This window comes from Bombina bombina, chromosome 5, assembly GCF_027579735.1.
Source record: "Bombina bombina isolate aBomBom1 chromosome 5, aBomBom1.pri, whole genome shotgun sequence".
Classification (NCBI taxonomy): Eukaryota; Metazoa; Chordata; class Amphibia; order Anura; family Bombinatoridae; genus Bombina; species Bombina bombina.
The window spans coordinates 124470330-124483923 of record NC_069503.1 but is presented as its reverse complement, the minus strand read 5'-3'; the positions used below and the strand labels follow the sequence as shown (position 1 = coordinate 124483923).

General features: G+C 39.2%; 1 protein-coding gene across 1 annotated transcript in view; it reads right to left on the bottom strand.

The window, feature by feature from the left end:
- Window positions 1-13594, bottom strand: part of LOC128660067 (uncharacterized) — a 279471-nt gene that overhangs the window by 77095 nt on the left and 188782 nt on the right. Inside the window, exon 24 of the mRNA XM_053713672.1 lies at window positions 7493-7612. Coding sequence (XP_053569647.1) covers window positions 7493-7612 — 120 coding nt within the window. The remainder of the gene's footprint in view (window positions 1-7492; window positions 7613-13594) is intronic.

The window sequence follows — 13594 nt, the reverse complement described above, 5'->3', positions numbered from 1 at the left end:
AGCCTGTGTTTAAAACTGTTGCTCCACCATGGAGTTTAAACCTTGTTCTTAATGTTTTACAGGGTGTTCCGTTTGAACCCCTTCATTCCATTGATATAAAGTTGTTATCTTGGAAAGTTCTATTTTTAATGGCTATTTCCTCGGCTCGAAGAGTCTCTGAATTATCAGCCTTACATTGTGATTCTCCTTATTTGATTTTTCATTCGGATAAGGTAGTCCTGCGTACTAAACCTGGGTTCTTACCTAAGGTAGTTACTAACAGGAATATCAATCAAGAGATTGTTGTTCCTTCTTTATGCCCAAATCCTTCTTCAAAGAAGGAACGTCTACTGCACAACCTGGATGTAGTCCGTGCTCTAAAATTTTACTTACAGGCAACTAAGGAATTTCGACAAACGTCTTCTCTGTTTGTCATTTACTCTGGGCAGAGGAGAGGTCAAAAAGCTTCCGCTACCTCTCTTTCTTTTTGGCTTCGTAGCATAATTCGTTTAGCTTATGAGACTGCTGGACAGCAGCCTCCTGAAAGAATTACAGCTCATTCTACTAGAGCTGTGGCTTCCACTTGGGCCTTCAAGAATGAGGCCTCTGTTGAACAGATTTGCAAGGCTGCAACTTGGTCTTCGCTTCATACTTTTTCCAAATTTTACAAATTTGACACTTTTGCTTCATCGGAGGCTATTTTTGGGAGAAAGGTTCTTCAGGCAGTGGTTCCTTCTGTATAAAGAGCCTGCCTATCCCTCCCGTCATCCGTGTACTTTTGCTTTGGTATTGGTATCCCAGAAGTAATGATGACCCGTGGACTGATCACACTTAACAGAAGAAAACATAATTTATGCTTACCTGATAAATTCCTTTCTTCTGTAGTGTGATCAGTCCACGGCCCGCCCTGTTTTTAAGGCAGGTAAATATTTTTTAATTTATACTCCAGTCACCACTTCACCCTTGGCTTTTCCTTTCTCGTTGGTCCTTGGTCGAATGACTGGGAGTGACGTAGAGGGGAGGAGCTATATGCAGCTCTGCTGGGTGAATCCTCTTGCACTTCCTGTTGGGGAGGAGTAATATCCCAGAAGTAATGATGACCCGTGGACTGATCACACTACAGAAGAAAGGAATTTATCAGGTAAGCATAAATTATGTTTTTATTATCGATCGTTTATGATTACTTAGCATATAAGCAGTACATCGCAATGCGGTTAGCATCGCGATCCACTGCTTATATTGTGAAGCTCAGTGGTGGCAGTGCGCATGCGCAAATTAAGTGTAAATGCGCGCTCTGTGTCAGAAAAGGGGCGTGAGGAATGTAAGGCTTGACGTAACGGCCCTGCAGCACTGTCAATTAAAAAAAATATCTCTGGCTGCATGGGCAGATAGTGCATTGACAAATAAGGTACTTTATATAAATGATTATAACTCGCTTCCGTAGTGCTTATACTCTGTAAAATGACTTAAAAATATTTAACATATAATCACTAACATGATTAAAGGGACACTGAACCCAAATTTTATCTTTCATGATTCAGATAGAGCATATAATTTTAAGCAACTTTCTAATTTACTCCTATTATCAATTTTTCTTCATTCACTTGCTATCTTTATTTGAAAAAGAAGGCATCTAAGCTTTTTTTTGGTTCAGACTCTGGACAGCACTTTTTTATTGGTGGGTGAATTTATCCACAAATCAGCAAGAATAACCCAGGTTATTCATCAAAAATGGGCCGGCATCTAAACTTACATTCTTGCATTTCAAATAAAGATACCAAGAGAATGAAGAAAATTTGATAATAGGAGTAAATTAGAAAGTTGCTTAAAATTGCATGCTCTGTCTGAATCACGAAAGAAAATGTTTGGGTTTAGTGTCCCTTTAATGTCATTCGATGGTTAAGGTTTACAGTCCCTTTAACCCCTTAATGACAACTGACGTACCAGGTACGTCATGCATTAACTAACAGTTAATGACAATAGACGTACCTGGTACGTCAGTTGTCTAAGAGAGTGCTGGAAGCTATCGCAATCGCTTCCAGCAGCTCTCAGGGTATTGCAGTGATGCCTCCATATGGAGGCATCCTGCAATACCTTTTCAGAAGACTCCGATGCAGAGAGAGCCACTCTGTGGCCCTCTCTGCACCGGTAGCGATGGTGCCGGTTCGTTGGTGGGTGGGAGCACATCAGGGAGGCGGGTGGGCGGCCCATCGCTACCCGGCATCCGGTTCCTGTAAGTGCTATGTGCACGCCGGGTGCCGGGAGCGTGCGGGGGCGCGCGTGCGCGTGCGTGGGGGCGCGCGTGCGCGCCCGATTACATGGCCACTGACACCAATGAGAAAGGAAGGGGGGACAAAAATGAATGAAAAATAAATAAATATATAAGGATCTGGGAGGGGGAGGGGGTTGGGGTATTGTGGGGGGCTGCTACACTACAGAAAACATTAAAAATGGCAAAAAAATTGCAAAAAAAACACTTGTTTTGGGGGCAAATTGGGTACTGGCAGACAGCTGCCAGTACCCAAGATGGCGGCAATTAGGTAGGGGAGAGGGTTAGAGAGCTGGGGGGGGGGGATCATGGAGGTTGGGGCTAAGGCAGGGGTCCATCACAGCTAAAACATTTTAATTTTTTTTATTAAAAAAAAGAAAAACTCCTTTTATTTAGTACTGGCAGACTTTCTGCCAGTACTTAAGATGGCGGGGACAATTGTGGGGTGGGGGAGGGAAGAGAACTGTTTGGGAGGGATCAGGGGGTGGGATGTGTCAGGTGGGAGGCTGATCTCTACCCTAAAGCTAAAATTAACCCTGCAAGCTCCCTACAACCTACCTAATTAACCCCTTCACTGCTGGGCATAATTTACGTGTGGTGCGCAGCAGCATTTAGTGGCCTTCTAATTACCAAAAAGCAATGCCAAAGCCATATAAGTCTGCTATTTCTGAACAAAGGGGATCCCAAAGAAGCATTTACAACCATTTGTGCCTTAATTGAACAAGCTGTTTGTAAATAATTTCTGTGAGAAACCTAAAGTTTGTGACAAAATTTGTGAAAAAGTGAACTTTTTTTTTATTTGATGACATTTGGCGGTGAAATGGTGGCATGAAATATACCAAAATGGGCCTAGATCAATACTTTGGGTTGTCTTCTAAAAAAAATATATACATGTCAAGGGATATTCAGGTATTCCTGACAGATATCAGGGTTCCAATGTAACTAGCGCTAATTTTGAAAAAAAGTTGTTTGGAAATAGCAAAGTGCTACTTGTATTTATGGCCCTATAACTTGCAAAAAAAGTAAAGAACATGTAAACATTGGGTATTTCTAAACTCAGGACAAAATTTAGAAACTATTTAGCATGGGTGTTTTTTGGTGATTGTAGATGTGTAACAGATTTTGGGGGTCAAAGTTAGAAAAAGTGTGTTTTTTTCAATTTTTTCCTCATATTTTATATTTTTTTTATAGGAAATTATAAGATATGATGAAAATAATGGTATCTTTAGAAAGTCCATTTAATGGCGAGAAAAACGGTAGATAATATGTGTGGGTACAGTAAACGAGTAAGAGGAAAATTACAGCTAAACACAAACACCGCAGAAATGTAAAAATAGCCATTGTCATTAAGGGTAAGAAAATTGAAAAATGGTCCGGTCATTAAGGGGTTAAATTGCATTTACAACATTTTCCCTCATGCGGTTCCAGCCACCCAATTAATTTTAATTTCACACATAAATATTAAAATTTAAAACATTTTACGTTTTTTGAGGGGGCAAAGCATTCGAATTCGGTGGGCATTGCCCCCCAAATGCCCCCACTTTGGAGCCGACCCTGAGTATAGCTGAGATTGGCTACTATTGCTAATATGGTAATAATTATTTAGTTTGAGAGGAACACTTCATATATAGAGCATGTGCAAACAGGTGAGCATAGGTTTGTGTTATATTTGGGATGAAGGGTGGGGTAGTCTTAAATACTATAGTTCCGAGTAGAGCCCCAAGTAATGGACTAACTGTAGTTAACGATATTCTAGCTATGGGTATCGGAGTGTGGTGAGAGAAATGCTAGCATAATAGCACGGTGTTAAAAGTTAGTATGGGTCTGGTACTCAAATAGGGAGCCTAAATAGTAGCATACAACCTAGGTTATGGTTACGTCACATACTGAGAACCCATACTTAGTTAACATCTTGGTCTAATATAGATAATCTCCCTGAATATAGTGAGCCCTATAGGCAATAAATATTATTGTAGTGTACAAATGGCTAATATATATATGTGACAAGTATGGTACTCTGTAGAACTGGCTTGGTAAGGAAGGGGTAGACTAAGGGAATTTTGCAGATTGCTTTGGAATAAAGTTAAACTAGGAACTTTATAAACCACACTTAAGCTGTTAACCAGAGGTTAAATAGAGATCACTGGGAGCTGGATTCAATACTACAGTGTTTTTCAACCAGTGTGCCGTGGCACACTAGTGTGCCGTGAGAGATCCTCAGGTGTGCCACGGCAGACTGACATCAGTGCGGGGGTGTTTGTGAATGAATGTCAATATGTCATGTATAGTTTGTAGGAGGCATGGCATGAAAGCACAGTACAGTGTGTGTATATATATATATATATATATATATATATATATATATATATATATATACTGTATATATATTCTGTATTAGGCTACAATGTGTGATTTTGTAAAATTTTGGGATGGTGGTGTGCCACAGGATTTTTTTAATGTAAAAAAGTGTGCCACGGCAAAAAAAAGGTTGCAAATCACTGCAATACTACATCAAGGTCTACAATAGTGCTATTAAATTGGCTGAACCATAGTAAACATACGATAAATGTGATATCCAGAATATAGCATATAAACACAAGCAGACCGCAATATTATAAATTGGAAGCAGTTACATAGAGGAAAAGTAATCTAAAGGGGGCGCAGTAGCTTATTCCATTTCACATCTGTCTGTAGATGGTTATAGTCTTAATACTGCACGATTAGGAATCTTGTTAGTCAGGGGCCTATGACTCACTCTATAATCAGTCATTACTAATATTGGATAGTGGAGTACATGTATATTGATGGCCAAGTGTTAATGCCTTGCATTGGAGACAAAAGGGTTTAAAAAAATCACTGCTATCGTAACCCCTCTAAGTGATTTTGGCATTTTAAGCGGTCTTATAACACTATAAATGGTATTTTGGGGCCTGGTGTAGGAGGATCAATACCAGAACTTAGCTCATTCTACCTATTTGGGGCTGTATCATATTCATGTGAAAGCACTATGGATTTGTATAGAGTTGGACATTCACAAACAAGTATGTGGGTGCATTTCCTTAGACAGAGCAGGATAGGTAATTAGGTGTTGGTAGAGTGCTCAAAAACCAGTGCAGAGCACTAAACATACTATAGGCCCCAAAAGAGGAGATCAGGCAGAAAAAAACAATATGAGAGACTGCACAATAACTATGCTTACATCAACTTCTAAAGTAGCATTAGGCTAATTCCTGACACAGGATACATTACAAGTTAAAGTTCAAAGTTAAGAAAGAATAATACCCAAATGAAAACGACAGTATTATAAACTGCGTAACAGGTTAAACATGGGCTAGCGATGCGGTGTGAAGAATATTTCACATCTCGCCTGATTTAAGTAGGTAATGATCTTACCCCACACCAATTAGGATAAAAGAAATTGGAGCGTTTATACTCTTCTGTAGCAAAACTGTTCCATTGTCGGATTGTAGGACCTCAAGATCAGGGAAATATCTATATACATCTAGTCGTAAGTATTCGAAGAGTACTCCAACTTGAGCCGTCTTTTCAGATATGGGACTGCAATGGACGATTACTGGTACATTTATTCCGCTCTGGCTTGTGTCACTTTCATGCCGCGTTCCGTCCGGGAGTATCATGTGCTCCGACATTAGGTGGTAGAGGGGACTCAGGCAGCACTCAAGAAGGTCGGCCGCATCCCTACAAAGACCGAGAGTAAGTCTCCGGCACCTGACCAGACATGACAAACCGAGTGAAAGTTAGGTAGCCGCTCCAGATTTGCAAGCGGTGTCATAGCGTTCTGCTCTGATGATTTGTCTAGGGGCATTGTAGCAATGACTGAACTGACTGGGTCCCATTCTGACTTAGGTAGGATGATCACGGTCTTGAGCTTCTCTGGAAGCTCTCTCTAAGTATACTTCTGTTAGCCATATATCGGAACTCTATTGGGTGAGTATTTTGTTCAGCTGTATCCCTAGACAACCGGACACTAGCCGATGCAGAAGGCTTCAGGCCTGCGACTTCCAACGGAGAATTTTCCTGACCACTATGTTGTATAAGGAGTGTTAGCTCATCAAAGCTACGACATATTTGTTGTGTTCGTAGTAGGTCTCTAGTATTTCTCCTGCCGTGATCTGGCCTGGAAGATCATGAACGAATTAATATTCATATGTATCTGCTCTGCCTGGAGTTAAAAGACCAAAGGAAGTCTCGTTGATGCTGGATTCTGTTGAATTTAGCTGATATTTTGCAGATCACTTCCAGAGCCAGATAATCAGTCTTATCATGGCCGTTGGTTAGGCACGCCCCCCCCCCAGCACGCTTTATTTTTACATTACTATACGCTCTAGCACGCTTTATTTTTACATTACTATACGCTCTAGCACGCTTTATTTTTACATTACTATACGCTCTAGCACACTTTATATTTACATTACTATACGCTCTAGCACGCTCTATTTTTACAATACTATACGCTCTAGCGCGCTTTATTTTTATATTACTATACGCTCTAGCACACTTTATATTTAAATTACTATACGTTCTAGCACACTTTATATTTACATTACTATACACTCTAGCACGCTTTATATTTACATTACTGTACGCTCTAGCACACTTTATTTTTACATTACTATACGCTCTAGCACACTTTATTTTTACATTACTATACGCTCTAGTACACTTTATATTTACATTACTATACGTTCTAGTACGCTTTATATTTACATTACTATACACTCTAGCACGCTTTATTTTTACATTACTATAGCTCTCTTTAAAGCTAAACAAGATTTTTCTGCAGTATTGCAATAAACAGTGAGTTTGCAGATGTCATCACCTTGATTTCTGCAATAGTTTTTAAAAAGCCTAACTCCCTCATATCTTGTCTTATTGGAGAAGCCAATCAGGGTTTGTTACTGAAGTAGACACAGCTTGCCTCTACCATTATGTTGACAAACTGTTGATTATTTTGTAGTTACTTATCTGATAATATTTGTTGAATTAGTTAGGTACTTATATGTAGCAGGGTTATACTTGTGAAATCTGACATGTGTACTATCAGTTCTAAGAATTGGGAAACTCATAATTTTCAAAGCTAAACTTCAGGAGGAGACACAATAGCAAAAGTATTTTGCAATGTTTTTAACTACACATAATTGTTTATCCGTCCCTTTAAGTATTAGAAGCACACACTGCTTGCTGCACTCATGAAGTGAATTTATACTCAGCTCCTCTCCTCACCAGGGCTCCTCAGTTCACTGGGGCTGCTCAGAGGCTGTACCCACACGTTAAGCACTGGTCGTACGGGGCTCTGCGCTTCCTCCTTTTTCACACGGGCGCTACCCTCTTTGTGTCTTCCATCTGCAGCCAATCAGACAATGAAATTAATATTGTGAACTTCTCATGCACAGGAAATCAAGCACAGGAAATCAAGCACAGACATCTACTAAACACACAGAAAGTGTTTGTAACTGTCTGATTGGGTCTAAAACACCACAGATCTCCTCTTCATGGAGGAATACTCTTATTACAGAAGAAGGAAACTGCCTATTTTCCAAGACATCACATTTTATGGGGATACTCTGGTAAACTCATCGCAATAGCTGATCTCGCTAATTCTTCCCACACACCCAGCCCTTCTCTCTTTCTCCTTTTTCTTTTATATCCTCTTTACCACTTTTTTCTCTTACCTTAGGTCTCCTTTGTCTCACAGGTTTGTTTCTATTAATAATGCAGTTTTCCTAGTTCCACTATATTCTTATATAGCAGTTCTGACGACTTCCCTTTAAATAACTTTTGTTCCCTCACTTGATCATTATATCAATGGTTTTTGTCAGCCATTTTTCAAGTGTTCTGTTTCAGAATTGGCAACTTTTTCTAAGGCTGCACGAACTCTGAACTCAAGGTGTGGATTACATACGAAGTTGCTCTTCAGCATTCTACAATTATCATCACTTTGTTATAGGTCATGCAATGAATCACCTTTATTGTTTATTTTTGTAATGCTATAATTATCCAATCAAATATTTAAAACAAAATAATATATATATAATAATAATAATAATATATATCTCAACATACACATATAAAGCCTAAAGCTGCTAACAGTACCTTACTGAAGGCATGCAAAATATACATTTCCCTATTTGTGCTATTCCTGTGTGTGTGTGTGTGTGTGTGTGTGTGTGTATGTATGTGTGTGTGTGTGTGTATGTATATATATATATATGTGTATATGTCATGGTTCAGAACCAGGGACAGTCTAGGCCAAAATAAACTTTCATGATTCAGATAGAGCATGTCATTTTAAACAATTTTCCAATTTACTTTTATCACCAATTTTGCTTTGTTCTCTTGGTATTCTTAGTTGAAAGCTTAACCTAGGAGGTTCATATGCTAATTTCTTAGACCTTGAAGCCCACCTCTTTCAGATTGCATTTTAACAGTTTTTCCCCACTAGAGGGTGTTAGTTCACGTATTTCATATAGATAACACTGTGCTCGTGCACGTGAAGTAATCTGGGAGCAGGCACTGATTGGCTAGACTGCAAGTCTGTCAAAAGAACTGAAAAAAGGGGCAGTTTGCAGAGGCTTAGATACAAGATAATCACAGAGGTTAAAAGTATATTATTATAACTGTGTTGGTTATGCACAACTGTGAAATGTATAATAAAGGGATTATCTATCTTTTAAAACAACAAAAATTCTGTTGTAGACTGTCCCTTTAAGATCACTGTCTGATCATAGGCCCAGCTGCCTTCCCCAGTGTGTACCAGGGGCTCATACACACACTGCATGGAGGAAGGGGCAGGAACCTCATACATAAGCTTTCTGCCTTTCAGGGGAGCTCACTCCCTACCACTGCACACTACATGCTGGGAACAATACTGAGGGTCAAATAGTATGTTATTTAACTCCCAGCATACAGTGCTTCTTCATAACCGAGCTAGATTTTGAGGAAGATTCAATAAAAAAAATGGACATTTAAATGTTCTTCTGCAGCTTGTACTCCAGGTGGGGAGGAAAATCCAGGGGTGGGCACATTACAGCATTTTCTTTTACCTTAATTACATTAGAGGCCACCATTGCATACTGCAGCTTTATACAGTTGTGTCACCCTGTAACATGCTACACAGCAACTGCTGGATTAGTGCAGGACTGGTTTATATCTGTCCCTAACCATCTCACACTAAAGAACATAGATAAAAAACACAAGGTGTATCCGTGGTAGGAATACATTACAAATTGTATAACGGAAATGCCAAATAAGTATTTTAAATAAAGATTACTGCCATTGCAGTGCTATAATTACCCTTTATAGAGGAGAAACAGAGAATTTATCTTTAAGATGGTGCCATGAAAAACAGATCCAGAATGATACAGAATATTTATTTCATGTAATTGGCAAGAGTCCATGAGCTAGTGACGTATGGGATATACAATCCTACCAGGAGGGGCAAAGTTTCCCAAACCTCAAAATGCCTATAAATACACCCCTCACCACACCCACAAATCAGTTTTACAAACTTTGCCTCCTATGGAGGTGGTAAAGTAAGTTTGTGCTTGATTTTCTTTCGATGATATACGCTTCTCAGCATTTTGAAGCCCGATTCCTTGTCAGAGGGATGTGAAGGGAGTATCACCTATTGATTCCATGGTTTTCCTCGCGGGAGATCTATTTCATAGGTTCTCTGTTATCGGTCGTAGAGATTCATCTCCTACCCCCCTTTTCAGATCGACGATATACTCTCATATACCATTACCTCTACTGATACTGTTTCAGCACTGGTTTGGCTATCTGCTATATGTGGATGGGTGACTTTCGGTAAGTATGTTTTCATTACTTAAGACGCTCTCAGCTATGGTTTGGCACTTTATGTATTAATATAAAGTTTTAAATATATGTATTGTACTTATATTTGCCATGAGTCAGGTTTATGTATATTTCCTTTTGCAGACTATCAGTTTCAAAATTGGGAAGCATATTTAGGAAGTTATTTTTTCTTACCTGGGGTATAGTCTTTTCTTTAAATTGACTGCTTTTTCATTAATTTTCATGGGCAAAATTAGGCTCACGAGGTTGCAAAATGCTGATATTTATTGCATCATTCTTGGCGGGAGAATTTTTTTGGCGCGAAGGTACATTCGGTGACGCAACTCGTCATTTCCGGCGTCTTAGTTGACGCCAGGTTTCCTTGCACACGGTTGCATCTGCCATGGCGTAAGTTGCATCATTTCCGGATGTTGTTGGCGCCAAAAAATTTAATTTTGCGTTGTGCGTCATACTTGCCGCCAAATAATTTAATTATTTAAACCCCACTTCCTATATGCCTCTTTTTATGCTCAAAGGGCTATGCTGTTTGCATTTTTTTCCCATTCCTGAAACTGCCATATAAGAAAATTGATAATTTTGTTTTATATGTTGTTTTTTTCTCTTACATTTGCAAGATGTCTCAATCTGATCCTGTCTCAGAAACCACTGTTGGAACCCTACTGCCTGATAACAGTTCTACCAAAGCTAAGTGTATCTGTTGTAAGTTAGCGGAGATTATATCTCCAGCTGTAGTATGTAACAGTTGTAATGATAAGCTTTTACATGCAGAGAATGTATCCATCAGTACTAGTACAATGCCTGTTCCTTCAACATCCAATGTACATGATATCCCTGTGAATATAAAAGATTTTTATTGCTCATGCGATTCAGAAGGCTTTGTCTGCTATTCCGCCTTCTAATAAACGTAAAAGGTATTTTAAAACTTCTCATAAAGTTGATGAAATTTCAAATGACCGACAACATACTGAATTATCCTCCTCTGATGAGGATCTATCTGGTTCAGAAGATCCTACCTCACATATTGACACTGACAAATCTACTTATCTCTTTAAAATGGAGTATATTCGTTCCTTGTTAAAAGAGGTGTTGATTTTGGATATTGAGGAAACTAGTCCTCTTGATACTAAAACTAGTAAACAGTTAAATTCTGTTTATAAACCTCCTGTGGTTACTCCAGATGTTTTTCCAGTTCCTGATGCTATTTCTGATATGATTTCAAAGGAATGGAATAGGCCTGGTACTTCTTTTATTCCTTCTTCTAGGTTTAAAAAGTTGTATCCTTTGCCAGCAGTTAGGTTGGAGTTTTGGGAAAAAATCCCCAAAGTTGATGGGGCTATTTCTACTCCTGCCAAATGTACTACTATTCCTATGGAAGATAGTACTTCTTTTAAGGACCCTTTAGATAGGAAACTTGAATCTTATCTAAGGAAAGCTTATTTATTTTCTGGCTACATTCTTAGGCTTGCTATATCCATGGTTGATGTTGCAGCTGCATCAACTTTCTGGTTGGAAAGCTTAGCGCAACAGTAAATAGATTCTGATTTGTCTAGCATTGTTCGCTTGCTTCAACATGCAAATCATTTTATCTGTGATGCTATTTTTGATATCATCAATATTGATGTTAAATCTATGTCTTTAGCTATTTTAGCTAGAAGAGCTCTGTGGCTCAAATATTGGAATGCTGACATGGTATAGATTACTATCTCTTTCTTTCCAAGGTAACAATTTATTTGGTTCTCAGTTGGATTCAATTATTTCAACTGTCACTGGGGGGAAGGGAGTTTTTTTTACCTCAGGATAAAAGATCTAATGGTAAATCTAAAGCTTCTAATTGTTTTTGCTCTTTTCGACAGAATAAGGAACAGAAAGCCAATCCTTCCTCCAAAGAATCTGGTTCCAATTGGAAACCTTCTTCAAGTTGGAATAAATCCAAGCCTTTTAAGAAACCAAAGCCAGCCCCCAAGTCCGCATGAAGGTGCAGCCCTCATTCCAGCTCAGCTGGTGGGGGGGCAGATTAAAAAATTTCCGAAACATTTGGGCAGATTCTGTCCAAAATCAATGGATTCAGAAAATTGTCTCTCAAGGGTATCGAATAGGTTTCAGAGTAAGACCTCCTGTGAGAAGATTTTTTTCTCTCACACGTTCCAGCAAATCCAGTGAAGGCTCAGACTTTTCTGAAGTGTGTTTCAGATTTAGAGCTTTCAGGGGTAATCATACCAGTTCCGTTTCAGGAACAGGGTCTGGAGTTCTATTCAAATCTATTCATTGTCCCAAAAAAAGAAAATTTATTCAGGCCAGTTCTGGATCTGAAAATGTTAAATCGTTTTGTTAGAGTGCCAACTTTCAAAATGGTGACTATAAGGACGATTCTGCCTTTTGCTCAGCAAGGTCATTATATGTCCACGATAGACTTGCAGGATGCATATCTTCATATTCCGATTTATCCAGACCACTATCGGTTTCTGAGATTCTCTTTTCTAGACAAGCATTACCAGTTTGTCGTTCTTCCATTTGGCCTAGCGACAGCTACAAGAATTTTTTCAAAAGTTCTCGGTGCCCTACTCTCTGTAATCAGAGAACAGGGTATTGCAGTGTTTCCTTATTTGGACGATATCTTGGTACTAGCTCAGTATTTACAGTCTGCCAAATCTCACACAAATCAACCAGTGTTGTTTCTTCAAAGACATGGTTTGAGGATCAATTTAACAAAAAGTTCCTTGATTCCTCAGACAAGGGTCACCTTTTTAGGTTTCCAGATAGATTTAGTGTCCATGACTCTGTCTCTAACAGACAAAAGATGAATAAAATTGGTTTCAGCTTGTCAAAACCTTCAGTCTCAATCATTCCCTACAGTGGCTATGTGCAAGGAAGTTTTATGTCTCATGACTGCAGCATCGGACACGATCCCCCTTTGCTCGTTTTCATATGAGACCTCTTCAGGTTTGTATGCAGAATTAATGGTGCAGGGATTATACAAGGATATCACAATTAATATCCTTAAATCCCAATGTTCGACTCTCTCTGACTTGATGGTTAGATCACCATTGTATATAGTTCAAGGGGCATCTTTTGTTCATCCAACCTAGACTGTAATCACAACAGATGCAAGTCTTTCAGGTTGGGGAGCTGTCTGTGGATCTCTGACAGCACAAGGGCTTAAGAAATCTCAAGAGGCGAGATTACCAATCAATATTTTAGAACTCCGTGCTATTTTCAGGGCTCTTCAGGTTTGGCCTCTGTTGAAGAGAGAACCATTCATTTGTTTTCAGACGGACAGTATCACAACTGTGGCATATGTCAATCATCAGGGTGGGACTCACAGTCCCCTAGCTATGAAAGAAGTATCTCAGATACTTTCTTGGGCGGAATCCAGCTCTTGCCTAATTTCTGCGGTACATATCCCAGGTGTAGACAATTGGGAAGCAGATTATCTCAGCCGTCAGACTTTACATCCGTGGGAGTGGTCTCTCCATCCAGATGTGTTTTTTCATATTGTTCAAATGTGGGGTC